The following is a 19,143-nucleotide window of genomic DNA, read 5'->3' on the forward strand; positions in this document are numbered from 1 at the left end:
CCCTTCTGGACTGGACTGTTTGATGTAGAGGACTGTCTTCCCGCAAGGTTCTTGCCCTAACAGTCCTACTTTTTAAAACTTCAAGACCAAATAGCACTGAGGTTGCTATCTGTGTCAGAAAAGGCAACAAAAGGTGTGTCCATCTCTTAATAGTCAATGTAGAATAGCCAGTCCAGAAAACAGGGCTCAGAATATTTTTGAACAATTAAATTTTGTGTGTGTGTGTGTGTGTGTGTGTGTAATGAATAATATTTATTCTCCCTTTCTCTTTGTATGGTTTAAGCCCAGCGGCCTTAGCTTAGTGAGCAAAAGCTAGTTTCTTCTATGCCTTTATCGCATGAAAAATAAGCTGTTTTAGAGCGCGCACACAAGACCCAAGGACCGGACCTGAGTGGAAACCTACGTCATTTCTAACCCCTTGTAAATTATATAATACCTAACAAGAAGAGAATAAACTGCAACTCTTTCAGGTTGGACAAACCATTTAACAGGCTGTTCTAGCCCCTCATTCCCGAAAGCAAGGAGGTCCTACAAGCACAAAGACAGCTACATCGTGCTACGGCCATGTCTGCATCCATGAATACTCAATCACTGCCTTTGTGTCTCTGGCAATGGGGCCAGAATGATGATGGCAGAAATGGCCAAATATGAATTTGTCTTGATCCATCTAAGTAGCTATTAACATATGTTTGTTGTGGTTTTTATAGAAATGACTTAGACCAATGGAGTTTGTGAAAATTGAGGAAATTTCTAAATAAGCCCAGCTTGCTTCTTTTCTTATGCACATTTTAATACACATCTGCTTGGCAGAGAAACAGCGTGAGGATGAAAGGGGAGATCTCAGAACAAAATCCAGGCTATGGTGTACGTTGGCTGATAAGCCGAGAAGAAAGGAAATGACTGAAGAAGAGTCACACAGAGATTAAAACAGGACAACATCTTGACTGGACAGAATTTTAAAGCAGGACTAAATCAGCAGCAAATGTTCTTCAAGAGAAAAAAAAATCCAAGCCAAAGGAAAATTCCACTGAAGGTTGGAATTCTTCCGCACACGGCAACGGGTGGCCTCAGGCAATGTTGAGCTGCAGGCGGTGGTCCCTGGGGTGTGGCTTGCTGGCCTGGCTTGGCCTGCGACTCACCAAGGCCCATGCAGCACCAGCCCCAACCGCAGGCCCCAGTGGGTCACAGAAGGGTCAGAGGATTCTCTAAATTGAATTCAGTCAACATCAGCCTAAAGTGACCAACTCCACCCAGTTTGCCCAAGACATCCCGGGTTTACATTTAAATAAAAGCCCCATGACTGTCCTCATTTTCCAGAAGGCACAAAGGACTCAGAGTGGCGTCGAGTGAGAAGTCCAAGGTCACACAGCCAGAAGGTGGCAGAAGCCGTCTGGATAATTCCGAGCAGAATGAGGTCCTGGGAACCAGGGTCTCTCTCATGATGACAGGAGCTCAGCTGGACCTGTCCACGGAGAGCCCAGGCTGCTGGGATGGCCACAGCCTCACGGGCTCTCGGGAGTGGCAGAGGCCCCACAGCCCTGCCCACCTCCCATGGTGAAAGGGAAAAGGAAGCTAAAAGTAATAAAGGCCCAGAGTACAGCTGATTTCTAGGGAGGTTGGGATAGCAAAGCCAGGGGGTGAGAAATGGGTGCGATTTCATGAATGGACTTTGCTGGCTGAATTGTAATTAATAATTATACCATTTACATATCCATTAGTTACAATTCATTGCGTTTAATTATCATTTAGCATTGTCTTCAGATTTTCCTTTATTTCAAACAGCCACCGCTAACTTCCTTAGATGAAGGGATTGCTTGGTGGATTTATCCACTCACCTATCCAACCAGTATTCACCAGGGGCTCCGGGGCTGGACTCTGGGGTCACCAGGACACAGAAGGCAAGTCCAGATCTGCCTTGGAGGACTGCTCAGTTAAGAAAATGGCCACTCTTGTGACCTGCACTGTGAGTATGACAGCAGATACGGTGAAGTGTCCCAGCCAGAAGCAGCAAATATCCTAGAGCAGGGGTCCCCAAACTTTTTACACAGGGGGCCAGTTCACTGTCCCTCAGACTGTTGGAGGGCCAGACTATAAAAAAAAAACTATGAACAAATCCCTATGTACACTGCACATATCTTATTTTAAAGTAAAAAAACCAAAACAGGAACAAATACAATATTTAAAATAAAGAACAAGTAAATTTAAATCAATAAACTGACCAGTATTTCAATGGGAACTATGCTCCTCTCACTGACCACCAGTGAAAGAGGTGCCCCTTCCAAAAGTGCGGCGGGGGCCAGATAAATGGCCTCAGGGGGCCGCATGCGGCCCGCGGGCCGTAGTTTGGGGGCCCCTGTCCTAGAGGCTGGTACACAGTAGACAATCTAGACATCACTGAATCAATGAATCAGTACACGAGTCCCGCTTCCTCCCTCTGCCCCCACCCACCTGCTGGTCCATTCATCCACTCACTTATTTCCTCTACACTCTTCTTCTGTGTTTCTATCTTGGCTGTATTTTTCATCTTCTACTTCCAAGTCACCATTTCTCTGGTGTTATCTTTTAATGGGTTTGGTTCTCTTGCCAAGTTCCAAGATTCAAAATGTTGGGCAAATGAATGAAAAGGAGGACAGGACCTTCTGATGCCCACTAGGCTAGGGGGCAAAGCTGTTTCTTGTTTTCATGTAAACAAGATGCCCACACTTGCCCAGAGAGTGTACGGGAGGAGAAATCCTTCGCCTACCCTCTCAAATTCATTGCCCGGGGCCTGCAAATTAAACTGACAAAGACAGCTTAACAGTAGAAAAAGGCTTCTTTCATAGGCAGAACTGAAGCCAGCAGAAGTTGTAGCTGGCACCTTGAATGGGAACAGTTAGAGGTTTATGTATCTAACAGTAGGGAAAGGAAAGTGGGAGAAACAGCTTCTAGGAGAAAAACAAAGAGCTTTATTAAAGAAATACAGATGGCTTTCTAGGAGGACAGATGGGCGATAAGAAAGTGTGTGACAATGCCTGTGTCTACAGGTGTGAGTGGCTTTTCCGTCTCCTTAGGGACCATAACAGTTCCCCACAAGGGAATCTGTGGCAGCTTCGTTTCCCAGAAGCTGCTGCTTTTAGTCAGTCGGGGAAGCTCCCGAAGGATTTTCTTCTGCCTCTGTTGCATCTCAAATGTCTTCAGCTGGAAATAGTCTTTGTGCCAAGTCCGGGGTTCTGAGTGGGCCTCTGCACGGGGAAGACAAACTGGAGGAGGAATTAGAAGCACGCCTTCTACTGCAGGAAGGAGACACGGCCAGTCAGTGCTCAGAGCTACCTGAAGTCATTTCGCTTGGTTCTTTATGTAAAAACATGACATGACCCAGTGGACCCTAACCTGACAGTAACAGGCCAACTAAAACTTAGAATTTTGGTTTAAGGTCTACCAGGCGTCCCCAAACTACGGACCGCAGGCCGCAATGCGGCCCCCTGAGGCCTTTTATCCAGCCCCCACTGCACTTCTGGAAGGGGCACCTCTTTCATTGGTGGTCAGTGAGAGGACCACTGTATTTGGCAGCCCTCCAATGGTCTGAGGGACAGTGAACTGGCCCCCTGTGTAAAAAGTTTTGTGGAATGTGAGGCTCACAGACCTGAAGTGATTGTCCGAAATCCTCGCGCCAGAGCAGTCAGCACAGAAATGCAGATTCCCAGCCCTGCCCTCTGCCGTCGCCCTCGCCACCAAGTCCAGACTGGGAACCCCGGCCCAAGAAAGGGGCCCAAGTGAAGGAAAAAGTCCTTAATGAAATGATGGCTAAAAGTGGGGTTTTTAAGTTAATAGTGAACTCATTCTCTAGTGGGCACTGCAGTTTACTCCAAATCATTGTCTGGGTTCATCTAAGCATCTAAGCCCGAGGCATTGCCCTGGGAATGTAACTAGGCGGTGACAGCACACTGGCTCAGTGCTAAATTGGCCCAATCAGATGGAAGAGAAACCTTTTTCATGGTTGTGTGAATTTCCCGCTCCCTCCAGACCTGACCACAAGCGGGGCTCCATAGACTCCAACGGCAAGCAGGAGCGTCTGACGGTGAGGAAAGGAGTCAGCCCCCTTAGGATGAGCTTGAAATTGAGCAAGGAAAGAAACGGTGTCCAGAGAGGTGGAATCGACCAGGCGCACATCAGCCTTGCTCCTGTGGCCACAAGTCTAGGCAGCAACGCCGTTCCTCAGAGCCGAAAGCAACCTGATAATACTCCATACCCAGGCGTGGGCGGGCCACAGGAGCTGGCCGCGTGAACTTAGCCTGAATGTAGGAGGCATAGCAGTGTTGAAATGATGATTCTGCGCAGAGCTCCAAAAGAATGACATTTTATCATCCTTCAGGCCTCCATTTAACTGTTACTGTGAAGTCCTCTCTCTTCTCACAATTCTTATGTTACACCACTCAGTGTTTATAGTTTCTATGGCCCACCACATGACATTGTATATGTTCAAGCACTCAGTAAAAGCTAATTATAAGTGTAAGGTAGCACACATGTGTTCGTGCCTCAACACCCCCCCCCCCCCAAGTAGATATAGGCTCCACAGGAAGAAACTTGTCTTAGAAACTTTAATGTTTGCTCCAGCACCTGATACAATCTCTCTCTCTCTTTCTCTCTCTCTCTTTCTCTCTCTCTCTTTCTCTCTCTCTCTTTCTCTCTCTCTCTCTCTCTCTCACACACACACACACACACACACACACACACACACACACACACACCACCATACTTGCTATATGATGTGTGACCCCAGGTTAAAGTGCTGTCAGCTTTCTCTTCAAAACAGGAGAGTACAAACAGACGCCTAGATGCAGAGAACAGACTGACAGCTGTCAGAGGGGCGGGGCTTGGGTGAGGGAAAAGGTGAAGGGACTGAGAAAAAAGAGACAACAGAATGGGGATTGCCAGAGGGAAGGGGGGAGGGGGAGGGGGAAGAGGAAAAGGGGGACAAATGGTGATGGAGGGAGACTTGGCTTGGGGTGCTGAGTGCACGATGCAGTGTGCAGATGATGAATAAAAGAATTGTACACCTGACACCTGTATGGTTTTATCAACCAGCGTCACCCCAATACATTCAGTTAAGAATACAAGGAAGTAGAGTGCACAGCGTGAAGCAAGTGCTTTACCACTTACACAAATGGCCTGAAATTTTATTTAAGATACAATGGCTTCACCTCCATTGCAGAAATTAATGTATTATTTCTGTTATGAAACACATCACTTTAAAATAATGTATGTCTTAGAAACTATGTAATTAGGAAAATTTTACCTTAGTTGGGAGGAATATATCACTTTTGAGATAACTTTTTGTACCCTTTTATTTGCAGTAAATACAACCTTTTAATATCCATTTTGAATCAGGGTACATCGTTTTCACGGAGGGGATACCTTTGTGATCCTGAGGCCACGATGAGCCACATTTTAGATTAGTAAGCACAGGAGCCTAATTATAATCTTTATTTTTGTCAAGTGGGACTTGCATATTAAGTAGACCAAATGTCACCCTACCACATTTATACTTTTTAAAAGGTCCAAGACTGCTACCTGTCCTTTCCCTTTAGTGACTTTACATGATATGACTTGATTAGAGCAAGCACCCAAGTGTGTGCCTGCTAATTCTACAGCAAATGAAGACCAGGAGACTCTGCTGGTCCCCCTCTAGACAGTTTTTTTTTTTAAACATTTTTAAAGGTTTTATTGATTGATTTTACAGAGTGTGGTGGGGGAGAGAGAGGTATCAATTCAGTTGCTTCAGTTTAGTTGTTCACTGATTGCTTGTCGTATGTGCCTTGACTGGGCAAGCCCAGGGTTTTGAACTGGCGACCTCAGCATTCTAAATTGATGTTTTACCCACTGTGTCACTGAAGGCCAGGCTAGACAGATTCGTCTTGGGAGAAAGAAGTAGGCCAGACGGTGGTAGACTCTATATTACATCTCAGTATTCCTTTTACTCCCAGCGTTGCCCTTGGGTCTCCCTTTCCTTGTCAGTGACAGTGAAGGGATGGCCGGAACTCACTGTGCTTTCCCCCTGCTGGGCTCTGTTAAATGCTTTCAGGTGTCAGGTTGTAATACCCTCAAAACAACTCTGGTAGGTCGGTGCTATTGGCTGAATGTCTGTGTCTCCCCAAGTTCCCATCTTGAAATCTAACCCTCGATGTGAAGGAATTAGCAGGGGAGGCCTTTGGGAGTTGATCACGTCATGGGGAGGAGCCTCATGATGGGATTAGTGAAAAGCACCTGAGAGCTCCACCCCCTTGCCCCACGTGAGGACAGGAGGACGTGGGGACGGGAGGAGAGAAGGTCAGCTGTGACCCCGGCCCTTCTTACCAGACCCTGCGCGCAGCCAGCACCTTAATCTTGGACTTCCCATGCTCCAGGACTGTGAGGAATACACTTGTGTTGTTTATAAGTTACCTGGTTGATGGTATTTTGAGCACGAGAAGGCCTGAGCTTTGACTCTCACCAGTAATCTGCCTCTAGGACGTACATTTTTTTTAATTGAAGTATAATTGACAGAATATTAGTTTCAGGTGTAAACTGTAATGATTCAATATTTGTATATATTGTGATATGATCACATAAGTCTAGTTAACATGCAGTACTGTACAGTTTCAAATTTTTTTGTGATGAGAACATTTAGTATCTACTTTTACCAATTTTCAAATATGCAATACTTGTATAGTATTTTTAAGTATAATTACCATGCCATACATTCCATCCCTATGACACATTTATATTCTACTTAGAGATTTGTATTTCTGACCCTCTTCACAAATTTTCCCCACCCTCTGCACTCACCTGTGGTGACCACCAATCCTGTTATCTATGAGGTCGGTTTTGGGGGAAATATTTTTTTTTAAGGATCCAGCTATGTACTTGTCTTCCTCTGACTTACTTAGCATAGTGCTCTCAAGGTCCATTCATGCTGTTGCAAATGCTAATTTTTTTTTTTTTTTTTTTTTAGTTTAGAGAAAGGGAGAGATACAGGAACACAGATCTGTTCCTGTCTGTGCCCTGAGGTGGATCTAACAGCAAGCTCCGCACTTCGGCATGATGCTCCAACCAACCGAGCTATCTAGTCAGGGCTAAGATACTTCTTTTTAATGGCTGAATAATATTCCATTGTGTGTACGTGATATATATATATCACATTCTCTTTACCCATCTGTCAGTGGACACTTAGGTTGTTTCCATATCGTGGCTATTGTGAACAATGCTGCGGTGAACATGGTGGGGGTGCAGTTCTCTTTTCGAGGACAAGCATTCTTGATCACCACACATGGCTCCAAGCCTAGAAAGACCACAGTACAAGTCCCACAGTCACCAAAGAGGTGAGGCGTGAGATGTGCATCTTTTCACTTCAGCTAGGGAAGAACAACTCTGGTTCTTCTTCCATATTGGTGACAGCACAGAAGTTGGTAACTAGATATTCAAAACTACTCATGAGAACTCGCCTTCCCTGGATGGCCCTGAGGATGTTGGAATTCTAGCACTAAAGGACCATTTCAGTGGTAGACTCTCCTCTGGGAGACTTTATTTTAAAATATACAAAGGAGGGTTGCACCCTTTCCCGTTTTACATGCCCAGGATGAGGCAGGGAGCACGAACGTTCAATTAGTGCATTTCGCTAGGTGATCGTGGGAATACTCCATGTTAATATGCAGTCTGTTTGACCTCCCCACCTTGTTTGTTCATATTTAGCCCAATGTACCGTGGTTTGTTCTGATTCTGAAATGTTTCCATAGATCAAAGACTTAGTTCCAGACTCCAGAGAATATCCAAAATGAAGTTCGAGTTATAAAGAAAACCTCCCATTAGAGCAGAGAACTACTGATCCGTCACTATGACCATGTTTCTAGACACAGAGCAGCTCGGAAAGCTCACAGGCTGCTTCCCCAGAGCGGGGGATGTAGGAGCTGTCGATCTTGTCATCAGGTTTGCTTGACAGTGCACTGTTGAGGTGCTTTTTCTCAAGAAATACTAGAGCCCTATAAAAGGGTGCCTGCCTATGACTCAATTTTGTTTCCAGTTACAACACTTTTTTCTCATAATGCCTTATCCTGTAATTATAAAAACACACCAGTGATTTTCCTTATCCAGGCATACCTCGTTTTATTGATTTGCTTTATTGAGTTCCACAGGTGTCACTTGTTTTTACAAATGGAGGCAGACCTTCCCCAGCAAAGATGACTCACTTTCCCGTGCTACTTATTTATTGTGGAGGTCTGGAGCCAAACCCACCCTGTCCCCGAAGGGTGCTGTATAATGTGACTCGATGAGAAGACGGCTGCCCCTAGCAAGGGGACTGGACATTACTTCTTTCAAAGTTACTCCTGCCTGGGAAATGACTCTGAAGTGGCAAGTTACTCTTAGAGATGTTCAAAACCTGTTAACCATCCGCTTTATTTTATTTTAAAATATACAAACATTTTGAAATGTAGACCTTAAAGTTGTTGGATTTAAAATACTGCACGCAAAGCTGTCACAACAAAGAAATACATACCAAATTAATTACTCCAGACTGCTAATTCCATCTACTAACTTAACAATCCAATATTCAGGAGAAATTAAAGGAGTTAATATTGTCAACCAAAACCAAAACCAAAACCAGCTACTAGTCATGTGTGACATGCTGTTCTCAGAGGAACAGCCAGTTTATGGATTGCTGGTACCAAGAATTTCAATGGCAAACTTAGAGCTCCCTTAAAAAATCTGAACTGAGTTGATGCAAACGTACATTTGGGGAAAATACTCTCCTTGTGAATTCTAACACTCAACAAAATACAATCCTGTCTCAGGGAGGGGCCATCCCTAACACTGCACCTGGAGCCAGTCCTCCGAGGTTCAGGCGAGGCCGACTGCAGGGAAGGCTTCGGCAGGGGAATGGGACGCCCAAGTGGGCGACTTGTCAAACACCGGGGACTGCTTCTTGGGAGTAGTTACGTATCAGAACAATGGGAATTAAAATGAAAATCAAAAAGTGATTGAAAACACACGTTCCAATATACATGCACCATCAAATCACAGGGTAGTTGAAACTATTCAATAACAAGGTCCCGTCAGAACAGTTCCGAGACCTTGGAGAGCCAGCCAACACATCTTAGTTGGCTGAGAGCATTTCCAGTGTCAACTTGTGCATTTTCTTCAGGGGCCGCTGCGGTATCGTAGGAGCTTTAGAAATGCTGGTAACTTTAAAAGGCAGAACCGAACAGGTTTAATGAAAATGCCCGAGCAGGTCAAAGCTGCTGAGCATCATGTGGCTTTTCAGGTCTACCTCTGAAATATTCCAGAGAAAACAGTAAGGAAAAAAAGCGGCTCTCTCCATGTTTTGAGGGAAGTTCTTTCTCAGAGGTTGTTCAGACTTTTCTAGATTAATACACAGGGAAACCAAAGGGACTGCTTCCCACTTAAGCTAAGTGGGAAACTTGAAATGAACTGCAGTAAACTGCGGGAGGAAAACAGAACTTAGACAAACAGGTGCATGCTACCCTTTGCTAATGAAGTGTAAGGTCATCACCCCCTGACCCTCCCAGTACATCCTGAGTGCAGTTCATGTGGGGAAAGGCTCAGGTATCCCTCAGAACAGAAATACTTTGTATTTTGCCATCTCTAACAGCTGTGGCTACGAGGTCCAGCGCCACCAGGCGACCTTCATTCTGTCCCACACGGCCGAAAGCGAGTCCAGAGCGGGCCGCACATCCAGGATGGTGAACTGGTAGTCCTGGTTGACCTCGCCGCCATCGTAGTAGTCGATGACGTACCTGACCTCCGTCCCACAGCGGTTGACGATCCAGTCGTGCCTGTCGAAAGGCAACTCATACCTGGAATGAAGACACGCTGGTGAGCAGTGAGCCGCTCATGGGACCTCCCGCTCTGGAGAGGCCGTGAGAACGGCGGGAGCAGTGCGGGGCAAGGCCTGCTCTCAGCCAAATGTCTGACTGGGAAAGGATGACGCAGGACCCAGGGCAGGCCACAGACAGTCCACCGGGAACAGGGTCCACGGGAAAGAGGGCCAGCCAGGGTGAGTGCGGCTCTGACTACCCAGGAAGAACAAGGAGGGCCCTGCGCGCAGAGCACTGAAGAGGATAAGGACAACTCAGTTCAGTCCTGCGACACCGACTGTCACCCCTCCGCAGCACACTCACCCCATCCAGGAGCGGATTCTGGCCCGCGGCGAGTACGCTTTCGCTTTCCCTCCGAACCGGACCAATGAGGGACCGCAAGGACACTCCCTAGAAAGCCCAAAGAAGAAAAGCCCAGGAAAAGACCTCTTTTCCTTTGAGAAATACGATGTTGCAGTTTATCAACGACAGTGTTCTGTATGCATTTTACATACTATCACATTTACAAAAGATAACTGTAAAATTCAAAGAAATATCCCTATTTGTTAAAAATCTTGCTTTTTATTTCTGGATCAGGTTTGTTCCCCTCCCTCTACCGCTTTCTAAACATCTGCCCTTTCTGCAGGAGTCAGGAGCCAAGGCGCTCCCCTTCGCTGTGGGGAAATGGCACTCTCTCAGGGAAGAAAAGAAGGGCGAAGTACTGGGCACCTGCCTCTTCTGCATAGAGCAGCTGGCTTTTTGTTTTTCCCAGAGGCACATAGCAAATCCTATACTTTTTGTGGATTTGAAACCAATGAATGGCCTACATGAGGAAACAAAATGCTGGACGGAGCCCGAGGGACTGTTGTGACTGACGCCAGGCCTGCTCCTTAAGGGAGTAACCACACAAGTGGGCGGAGGGCGAGGTCCTGGCTAGAAAATCCGCTCGCTCTCCGAGGGCTGTGGTCAGGTCTTCTGCGGTGCCAGCCAGCCTGTTCCTGGGGCACAGGGACAGGGGGCAGCATCCCACAAGAGCCCTTCACTGGGGGAGCTTATGGCCAGCGTTCTCCCCCAGAGAAAGGCCCTGCGTGCAGCGATTTCGTGATGTGGAGGCCGCTGGGGATTCGGTAAATGCTGTTGACTGAGCACCTCCCTAGGGCCAGAGAACAATTTCATGTCCCCTGTCCCACATGCTGTTTTCAGTGGACTCTGACACTCCACATGTTGACAGGCAGGGGTCTCCGGTCCTTGCCCTTGAATCTGGGCAGGCCGGCGACGCCCTGGGCCCGAGGCTAGGTCAGCAAAGGGGACGCGCCTCCACTGGGAGCTCTTTGGAACTCCAGGTCCGGGAACGCAGCTGCCTCTAGAGGCGGTGGGCAAGGCTCGTGGCTGCCAGCCGGCATTACTCACCAGACAGGCAAATGGGGCCATCAGAGGACTCCCACCTGCCACTGTCAAGCCAACCCTGACCACTGAGCATAATGACACGATTGTCATTTTATACCGTTGCGGAGAGTGGTCTGCCACACGACAGTCACTGCAACAGGCCTGCTACCTAAAATGTTTTATCAGATAATTAAGATGATGGGTTTTTTTTAAAGATCTCAAACATACTTACGCAGCATGAAGGGCTTCCCACTTCAAAATCTCCTTCCAAGCCTGCTCATTGTTCTGATTGTGGATTCTAATGATGTTGTACATGTCCCTCTGACTGATGTCGTCATCCTTCCACTTCCATCTAGGCGAGAACGGCTGGTCAGCTCTGACCACCCCGATGCCTCCACGGCCACCCACACCCTGCTCTGCTTCTCCGGAGAATCCCGACTACTATCCCGGCCTTGCGCCTCTCTTCTGCTAGGCCCCAACATTATTCTCAACAAATTCCCTTTCTACATAAAGCCCTTACATGAACGTGACAGGCACTTCCACGTTCTCAGTAACATTCTGGCCCGCTTACCCTTTCTTTAACATCGCATTCCAGAACATCTGCTCCGAAGGGTACACCCACTTCTTCTCGGAATCTGCTCTCGGAATGGACGACTCCTCTCTCGCGGTGGAGAGGGCAAACGGCTGGTCAGGGGCCGGTGTCTGATTAGGTGGCGGCATCTAAATAACGTAAGCGGAAATGTTTGAAAACACCGGAAATGTAACGTAAAGTAGAAACAAGCACTATAATTAACAATTTCCAGGAAATCAACACACCATACATGTAACAACCACTGGTGTCAAAATTTCAGACCCCTGTGACCACTTGGCTCTTTTGAAGAGTCAGTACGGAGGTTGTTTCTTCTTGGTCAAGTTCTACTACGTAGTAAATACATCTTGTGGTTCTATTTTCGGCCTCTTTCTCCTTAAGGGTTAAGAAGCAAAAACAAATGCCATGATCTGCAGGCATTTCTCCAAGCCTTTCTATGGCAGGCTTTACTGAATGGCTTCATTCTTCCGAGGAGGGATCTGGGAGAATACATGTCCAACGCCACTTCCTATTAAAACGTGCTTTCCTTAGGGTCTCCCTTCCGCTTTCTGCTTTGCACTGAACATGTTAGAGATGCGTACTGACGGCCCCACACTGGCAGGCAGGGAAAGGGCGAGTGGGCTTCCTCCCAGGGCAGGCGCAGCCAGGCCATGCAGGCACTCAGTCGGCCAGGGTTTCCCAGTCTTGGCACTGTGGCCCTCCAGGACTGGGCAACATCTGGTTACCGGGCTCTGTCCTGAGCACTGTCGGAGGCTTAGCAACATCACTAACCTCTACCCAATAGTCACTCTCTTCCCCAGTGTGACAGCCAGTGTCCCCCCAGGAGTAAAAATGGCCCGAGGTTCAGAAGCACTGGCCTAAAATTTCCTTTTGTTGTAGAGCATGATGGATTTTCTAGCTGGTGCACCTGAATGAAGTCACACGCAGCCCCTGGGTAGAGATGGCAGGAGAGTGGGCGTGCTGGCACGCTAAGCGTCCACCGCCGCGGGTGTAAGAACACAGGTTGGAGGCAGACGGGGACGCAGTCCGGGCTCTGCCACCTCCTGGTCAGTGACGTGGAGCAGACTGCTCCCTCTCTCAGGGACATCAGCTCTGGAACGGGGCCACGGGGCCACAGGGACTGCTGGCTGCAGAGTTGTTAGGAGGATGACAGGAGAGCGCGCATGGTGCTAGCACAGCCCAGAAGGCGTGAGCAGGGCAGAGCTCTGGCATTAACAGTCTCACTGCATGTCCAAATCCCACGGGAAAGAGTCAAGGTGCGCACGGTTACAGAGGCTCGTGTTCTGGCCACAAGGGGAGCCGGGATGACCTGGCCCAGTGGTCTAACAGGTGCTTTCAGAAATGTCTGGGGATGCTTTTACTTGCCACAACTGAGAAAAGATGGTGCTACTGGCACCTAGCAGGCAGTGACCAGGAAAGCTGCTCAATGTCTCAGTGTGCAGGGCAGCACCCACCACAAGGAATCTCCCGGCCAAGGGTCACCAGCGGCTGGGGGGAGAAAGCCTGCTCTCGCCCTCCTTCTTCCTCAACCCAGCAGTCCCCTTCCAGGTGCAGCGGCCGGGGGGAGAAGGCCTGCTCTCGCCCACCTTCTCCCTCAACCCAGCAGCCCCCTCCCAGGTGCAGCGGCTGGGGGGAGAAAGCCTGCTCTCGCCCACCTTCTCCCTCAACCCAGCAGCCCCCTCCCAGGTGCAGCGGCTGGGGGGAGAAAGCCTGCTCTCGCCCACCTTCTTCCTCAACCCAGCAGTCCCTTCCAGGTGCAGCGGCCTGGGGGAGAAAGCCTGCTCTCGCCCACCTTCTTCCTCAACCCAGCAGTCCCCTCCCAGGTGCAGCGGCCGGGGGGAGAAGGCCTGCTCTTGCCCACCTTCTTCCTCAACCCAGCAGCCCCCTCCCAGGTGCAGCGGCCGGGGGGAGAAAGCCTGCTCTCACCCTCCTTCTTCCTCAACCCAGCAGTCCCTTCCAGGTGCAGTGGCCGGGGGGAGAAAGCCTGCTCTCGCCCACCTTCTTCCTCAACCCAGCAGTCCCTTCCAGGTGCAGCGGCCGGGGGGAGAAAGCCTGCTCTCGCCCACCTTCTCCCTCAACCCAGCAGTCCCCTCCAGGTGCAGCGGCCAGGGGGAGAAGGCCTGCTCTTGCCCTCCTTCTCCCTCAACCCAGCAGCCCCCTCCCAGGTGCAGCGGCCGGGGGGAGAAGGCCTGCTCTTGCCCTCCTTCTTCCTCAACCCAGCAGCCCCCTCCCAGGTGCAGCGGCCGGGGGGAGGAAGCCTGCTCTCACCCTCCTCCTTCCTCAACCCAGCAGTCCCTTCCAGGTGCAGTGGCCGGGGGGAGAAAGCCTGCTCTCGCCCACCTTCTCCCTCAACCCAGCAGTCCCCTCCAGGTGCAGGGCACTGCAGAGTGCCCCAGGCCGAGTGCCCATGCTGCCCTCTCCCAGTCACTGACTCTGCCGGCATCTTCATCTCAGACTTCAGCCTCCAGAACGGTGAGAAATACCTGTCTGTTGTTTATAAACACCCCAGTCGATGACACTGTCCTATATAATATATATTGTTTTATATGTATCTTCTACACCTTTTCTTTTCCAGGCTAAATACACTGCTCACAAAAATTAGGGGATACAGTATTTCAAAATGAATATGAAGCGATATAAAAAAGAAGCATTTGATTTTTTCAAATTAAACAAGAACATCAGAAAAGCAAACAACAAGTCAAAGATAGTTGTTCGATTATGCATTTGAGATGCAAAACCAACTTTGATTTCATTGGTGAAAATGCACTGTACAGAAGGCTGAAAGTACTGGAGTATCTGCACGCTCCCTGACCCCCTAATGTTTGTGAGCAGTGTGTTTGTAGTTCCCTCAAATGTTGCTAGATTGGTCAAGATTTCTAAATACTTCTGATAATCCTGTGCCCTTCTAAAGGATAGGCCCGTCTGTCTGTCTCTCATTAAACTGTGCTTCCAAACACGAACCCCAGTTCCCTCCTGTTGTCCGACTACCACAGAACTCACCGAGGCTGCACTTGTCTTCCCGGCTTCCGCAATGGCACAGCGTTGTCCGCTGTGACATGGCACTGCACCGCCCCAGTGAGCCACGTGCAGGCTGGCACCCAGCTGTATCTGTAGAGGCCGCCGATCTTGCAGGGTGCCGGCAAGGTTCCCAACCATCAACACCTCTACTATCTCTAGGTGCACTCCTAACAGAGCTGCCCAGCTACGATCCCCGAAGGAGCCGCTCCCTTGGCTTGGCCTGTCCCGGCCCACCGCCTCCGGCACTCTGGGACACCACTGTCTTTCCCAAGCGCTCTCTGAACCCCACTTAGTCATGCATTCTGGACGCCCACTGTGGATGGACTATCAGGTTCCTTGGTTTGAGAAAGAACCGAAGAATACGCCCTCGCAGTCCGCGGTTTGACTTGGGACTGCACAAAAGCATCTGTGCACAGAAAGTCCCAGGCACAGGAGCTGAGCCCGGCTTACCAGGTTCCAAGGGTCCAGGCCCTCCTTCTCGGCCGCAGCGCCCGCGATGGGACACCCCACGTACTCATAGGCGCGCTCCTGATGGGCAGGCACAGAGTAGGTCTTGCTCTCACAAGTTGGGTCAGCTGGCCCTGCACTCACTGGACAACCTGAAATAAATGAAGCATGAAAACAGTGTCACCCCAGAGGCCAGACAGCTGGCTCTCTCAATCTAGGCCCTAAAGCAGGGGTCCCCAAACGTTTTACACAGCGGGCCAGTTCACTGTCCCTCAGACTGTTGGAGGGCCGCCACATACAGTGCTCCTCTCTCCACCAATGAGAGGTGCCCCTTCCAGAAGTGAGGTGGGGGGCGGATAAATGGCCTCAGGGGGCCGCATGCGGCCCACGGGTCACCTGCCCTAAAGTACCGAATTTCTGACCAGGAATGACCATAGGCAAAGCCAGTGTCTACTGCTGAATGTTGCCCAAAGCTAAGCTAGCTAACATTCTAATATCCTAAAAACGGGGAGAAGGTTCTACAAATTCACTGTACCTTTGGAAGAGAAACAAATACCCCTTCTCTTACTGTGTCATGTCCCTAGCAAGGGAGTGCCACAGTCCCAGCAATGGGCTAAAAGGCACTGTGCCTGCACGCGCAGCTGTGAGCTGCTGTAGACTGACCTTTGTGGGAGCCGGGCCACTTTCACTGGCCTCCCTGACTCTGGTCCCACGTTCCAGACAAGGCCCAGCCCCCATCAGGACACAGGAGATGAAAATGAGCAGAGGAACCGTCAAAACAGCTACTGGAGAAAAGTCTCAAGGCATTGTGCTTGTGCTTTGCCCTAGGACTAAAACATGGCATAGAAACCTACCCCCTGGAGTCTTAACAGGGTTGCTATATGAATAATTGAGATCATGCAGGTTCTATTATTCCTCATCAGTAGACAGTAAGAGGTTAGAAAGAAGAGGCAGACATGATAGGAAATGTTCCACAATCCACGTAGGATCTAGGTGCCGCTTAGGAAACCTGGGAGAGCAGCAGCAGGACGGGCAGTCAGCGCCCAAGGGTCGGGGTGCTGACGGAAGCTGGCGTGGGGACTGAAGCTGGTCTAGATGGCTTGGGAGAGGGAGGAGAAGTTGGGAGAGCTACGGCCTAAACTGCAGGAAAACCGCTGCACGTGGAGCAGAACCCTTGTCCTAGGCCAGGGGTCCCCAAACTACGGCCCGTGGGCCGTATGCGGCCCCAAGGCCATTTATCCGGCCCCCGCTGCACTTCCGGAAGGGACACCTCTTTCACTGGTGGTCAGTGAGAGGAGCACATTGACCATCTCATTAGCCAAAAGCAGGCCCATAGTTCCCATTGAAATACTGGTCAGTTTGTTGATTTAAATGTACTTGTTCTTTATTTTAAATATTGTATTTGTTCCCGTTTTGTTTTTTTACTTTAAAATAAAATATGTGCAGTGTGCACAGGGATTTGTTCATAGTTTTTTTATAGTCCGGCCCTCCAGCAGTCTGAGGGACAGTGAACTGACCCCCTGTGTAAAAAGTTTGGGGACCCCTGTCCTAGGCAGTAGCAATGACACCAGGAATATGCTTGACGCTGGGTGTCCCACACAAAGAAGACAAGTTTCCTTTCACCTGCTTTCCTTTGCTTCTCCTTCCAGACCCTTCTTCCACTGGAGGGGTGAGGACAGACTTGCTATACCTCCTATCTCTGCTTTCCCACTCATAGTATCCATCTTTTCTGGGTCACTGATCCCAGCTTGGTGTTAGAAAAAAAATACTGTTTACATTTTTCATGTTATGTAACCCACCGGTCTTCAATCTACAAATATTCATATTCTTGACTAGCGCAAATAAATTCAACTGACAGCTCTTCTGAATACACAACAAATGAAATCAAACCACAGACAGGCTATGATCTCCCCAGGGATGCTCAGAGCAGAAGCACACTCAGCCTGTCTCAATTCTTCCTGTTCCAAGAAACCCCGGAAGAGAACTGACCTGTCCCTGTCCAAGGTCACAGTTTTCACTGGCTTTGCCACTTATGAGCTCTGTGAGCTCTAAGTTTCCTTAACTATAAAACAGGAAGAAAAACCCACCACACAGATTATGAGGATGAAAATGTAAACTCCATCAGGCCAAAGATTTTCCCCTGTTTTATGTATTGCTGTTCTCTCAGTGTAAAAACAAACAAGTGAAACCCACCACTGCTTGGCACAGGGAGCTGTGGGTGAATCCTTGCCAACTGACCAAGGCAATGAAGTGTTAGCACTCAGTAAGCACGCCGTGTTGGTTCCTCCCCTCATGTCTTGAAACAAGAAGTCACACATCAGACCGATTCAGGCCCTGTTTATATAAACCATCTACAGCAGATGTGGGTCAATTAAAAACGAAAGCTTTTCTATTTGCACCTAAAGAATAAACAGCACGTCCATCAACTGATGACTTATTTTTACATACATGAACACTGCCACAGATGTAGGAGTAAAGTTGTCTGGATAAATAAAGACAGCCATCTCTAGACTGAGGTTTCTCTACGACAGCCCTCTTGACATTTGGGGCCAGATGAGTCTTTCTTTGTTGGGGGTAGGGAGCTGTCCTTTGCACTGTAAGTTGTTTAGCAGAACTGCTGACTTATACTCATGAAATGTACCCTCTTCTCTCAGTTGTGCCAATCAAAAATGTCCCCTGGGGGAGAGGGAATCACCCCCAAAGTAGACACACAAACTGGGGGGAGGGCCAATGTGTGGAACAAACACTATACCCACCTGCATTATCTCAATTAATCATTATATCAACCCTGTTAAGCAGTATTATATCCTATCTGACAGATGAGAGGCTGAGAAGTAACTTGTCTACAGTGACATAACCTGTAAGTAGTAACATCAGGACCCAAGCCAGGCTGCCTCAGTCCCGGACCCGGGGCCCCACTAGCGTGCAGTACTGCCTCTTCACTAAAATCCTTTCGAGGAGTCTCTTTTGTGTTTGTTTTCTAGACGGGGGCTCAATTACCTTTCATTTTCCCTTCATGCATTGGACATCCTGAGGGTGGGGATGGAGTCTGATGTTGTGAAGCATTTGAGGTCTGAACTGCAACAGCAGGGGTAGATGCAGACAAACCCATGGCAGGAACCGCAGTCTGGAATCCAAGGAAGTCTAAATTCACACGTACCAAAGCGAAGAGAGATGAATGCCGATGCCTGGGTTGGGACTACTCCCCCGGAATTCTAAATCTGGCCAACCCTTGTTCTTCATCCTTGTCCCTTCACCCTTGTCATCCTTAGGGACATCTACAGGGTAGGGTATCCACTTGGAGGGACAGCTTTAATACGAATTTAAGTAGTATTTACCTCCTTTGGGAAATACGAGTGTGATATGCACACTACACTTTGGGGGAACGTGTCTAAGTGTGCGTATTTTGGGGGTGAGGTGAAGAGGGCCCTGAGAAAACACGTCACAGCAAGGGGCTTTGGCCAGAGGACAGAGGGTCCTAGGTAGTGATCGGATGGGAGAGGGGCGGTTCTCAGTCTAGACTAGACCCCCGGCCCCGCGGCTTAGCGCGAGTTTGTGAGTCTGGGATGTGTACAGCGCAGAAAAGGGATCTGAGGAAGGAAGGAAAAGAAGGCACAGGGCAGGGTGCGGACAATCTCCGCACGATCGCCGCGCATCACCCCGCTTCCAGCCCCAGGACCCCAGACCCCACTAGCCTCAGCTAGCCTGCCCGTCTGCACCTTATTCTTGTCCCGGCTGCTCTGGGCGGTCGGCGCCGCCTCTCACTTCCAATTCCGGCCGGAGCGGCAGCGATCCGCCACCACCACCTTCCCCTCGCTCGGTCACCGCTGTCCCCGCGGTCACCGCCGGCACTCTCGCGCGACCGCGACTTCCTCT

The 19,143-nt window shown here is 49.2% G+C and overlaps 1 protein-coding gene across 1 annotated transcript; it reads right to left on the minus strand.

The window, feature by feature from the left end:
- Positions 1-8,113: 8,113 nt before the first annotated feature.
- HCCS (holocytochrome c synthase) lies at positions 8,114-19,134 on the minus strand. The gene is made up of 7 exons (XM_066249791.1): positions 18,987-19,134; positions 18,268-18,411; positions 15,271-15,419; positions 11,785-11,933; positions 11,446-11,565; positions 10,152-10,238; positions 8,114-9,827 (listed from the first exon to the last, which is right to left on the minus strand). The coding sequence occupies exons 2-7, from the start codon at positions 18,377-18,379 to the stop codon at positions 9,629-9,631; spliced, it is 816 nt and encodes a 271-aa protein (XP_066105888.1). The 5' UTR covers positions 18,380-18,411; positions 18,987-19,134; the 3' UTR covers positions 8,114-9,628.
- Positions 19,135-19,143: the final 9 nt, after the last annotated feature.

Source organism: Saccopteryx bilineata, chromosome X, assembly GCF_036850765.1.
Source record: "Saccopteryx bilineata isolate mSacBil1 chromosome X, mSacBil1_pri_phased_curated, whole genome shotgun sequence".
Classification (NCBI taxonomy): Eukaryota; Metazoa; Chordata; class Mammalia; order Chiroptera; family Emballonuridae; genus Saccopteryx; species Saccopteryx bilineata.

What these genes read in the sequence shown, in the direction of transcription:
- HCCS (XM_066249791.1), bottom strand. Translation starts at nt 18,379, where the DNA reads ATGGGTTTGTCTGCATCTACCCCTGCTGTTGCAGTTCAGACCTCAAAT. An exon ending in GCATGAAGGGAAAATGAAAG is followed by an intron (nt 15,420 to 18,267) that starts GTAATTGAGCCC and finishes CATTTATTTCAG; the next exon opens with GTTGTCCAGTGAGTGCAGGG. An exon ending in TGGGAAGCCCTTCATGCTGC is followed by an intron (nt 10,239 to 11,445) that starts GTAAGTATGTTT and finishes TGGGCTTTCTAG; the next exon opens with GGAGTGTCCTTGCGGTCCCT.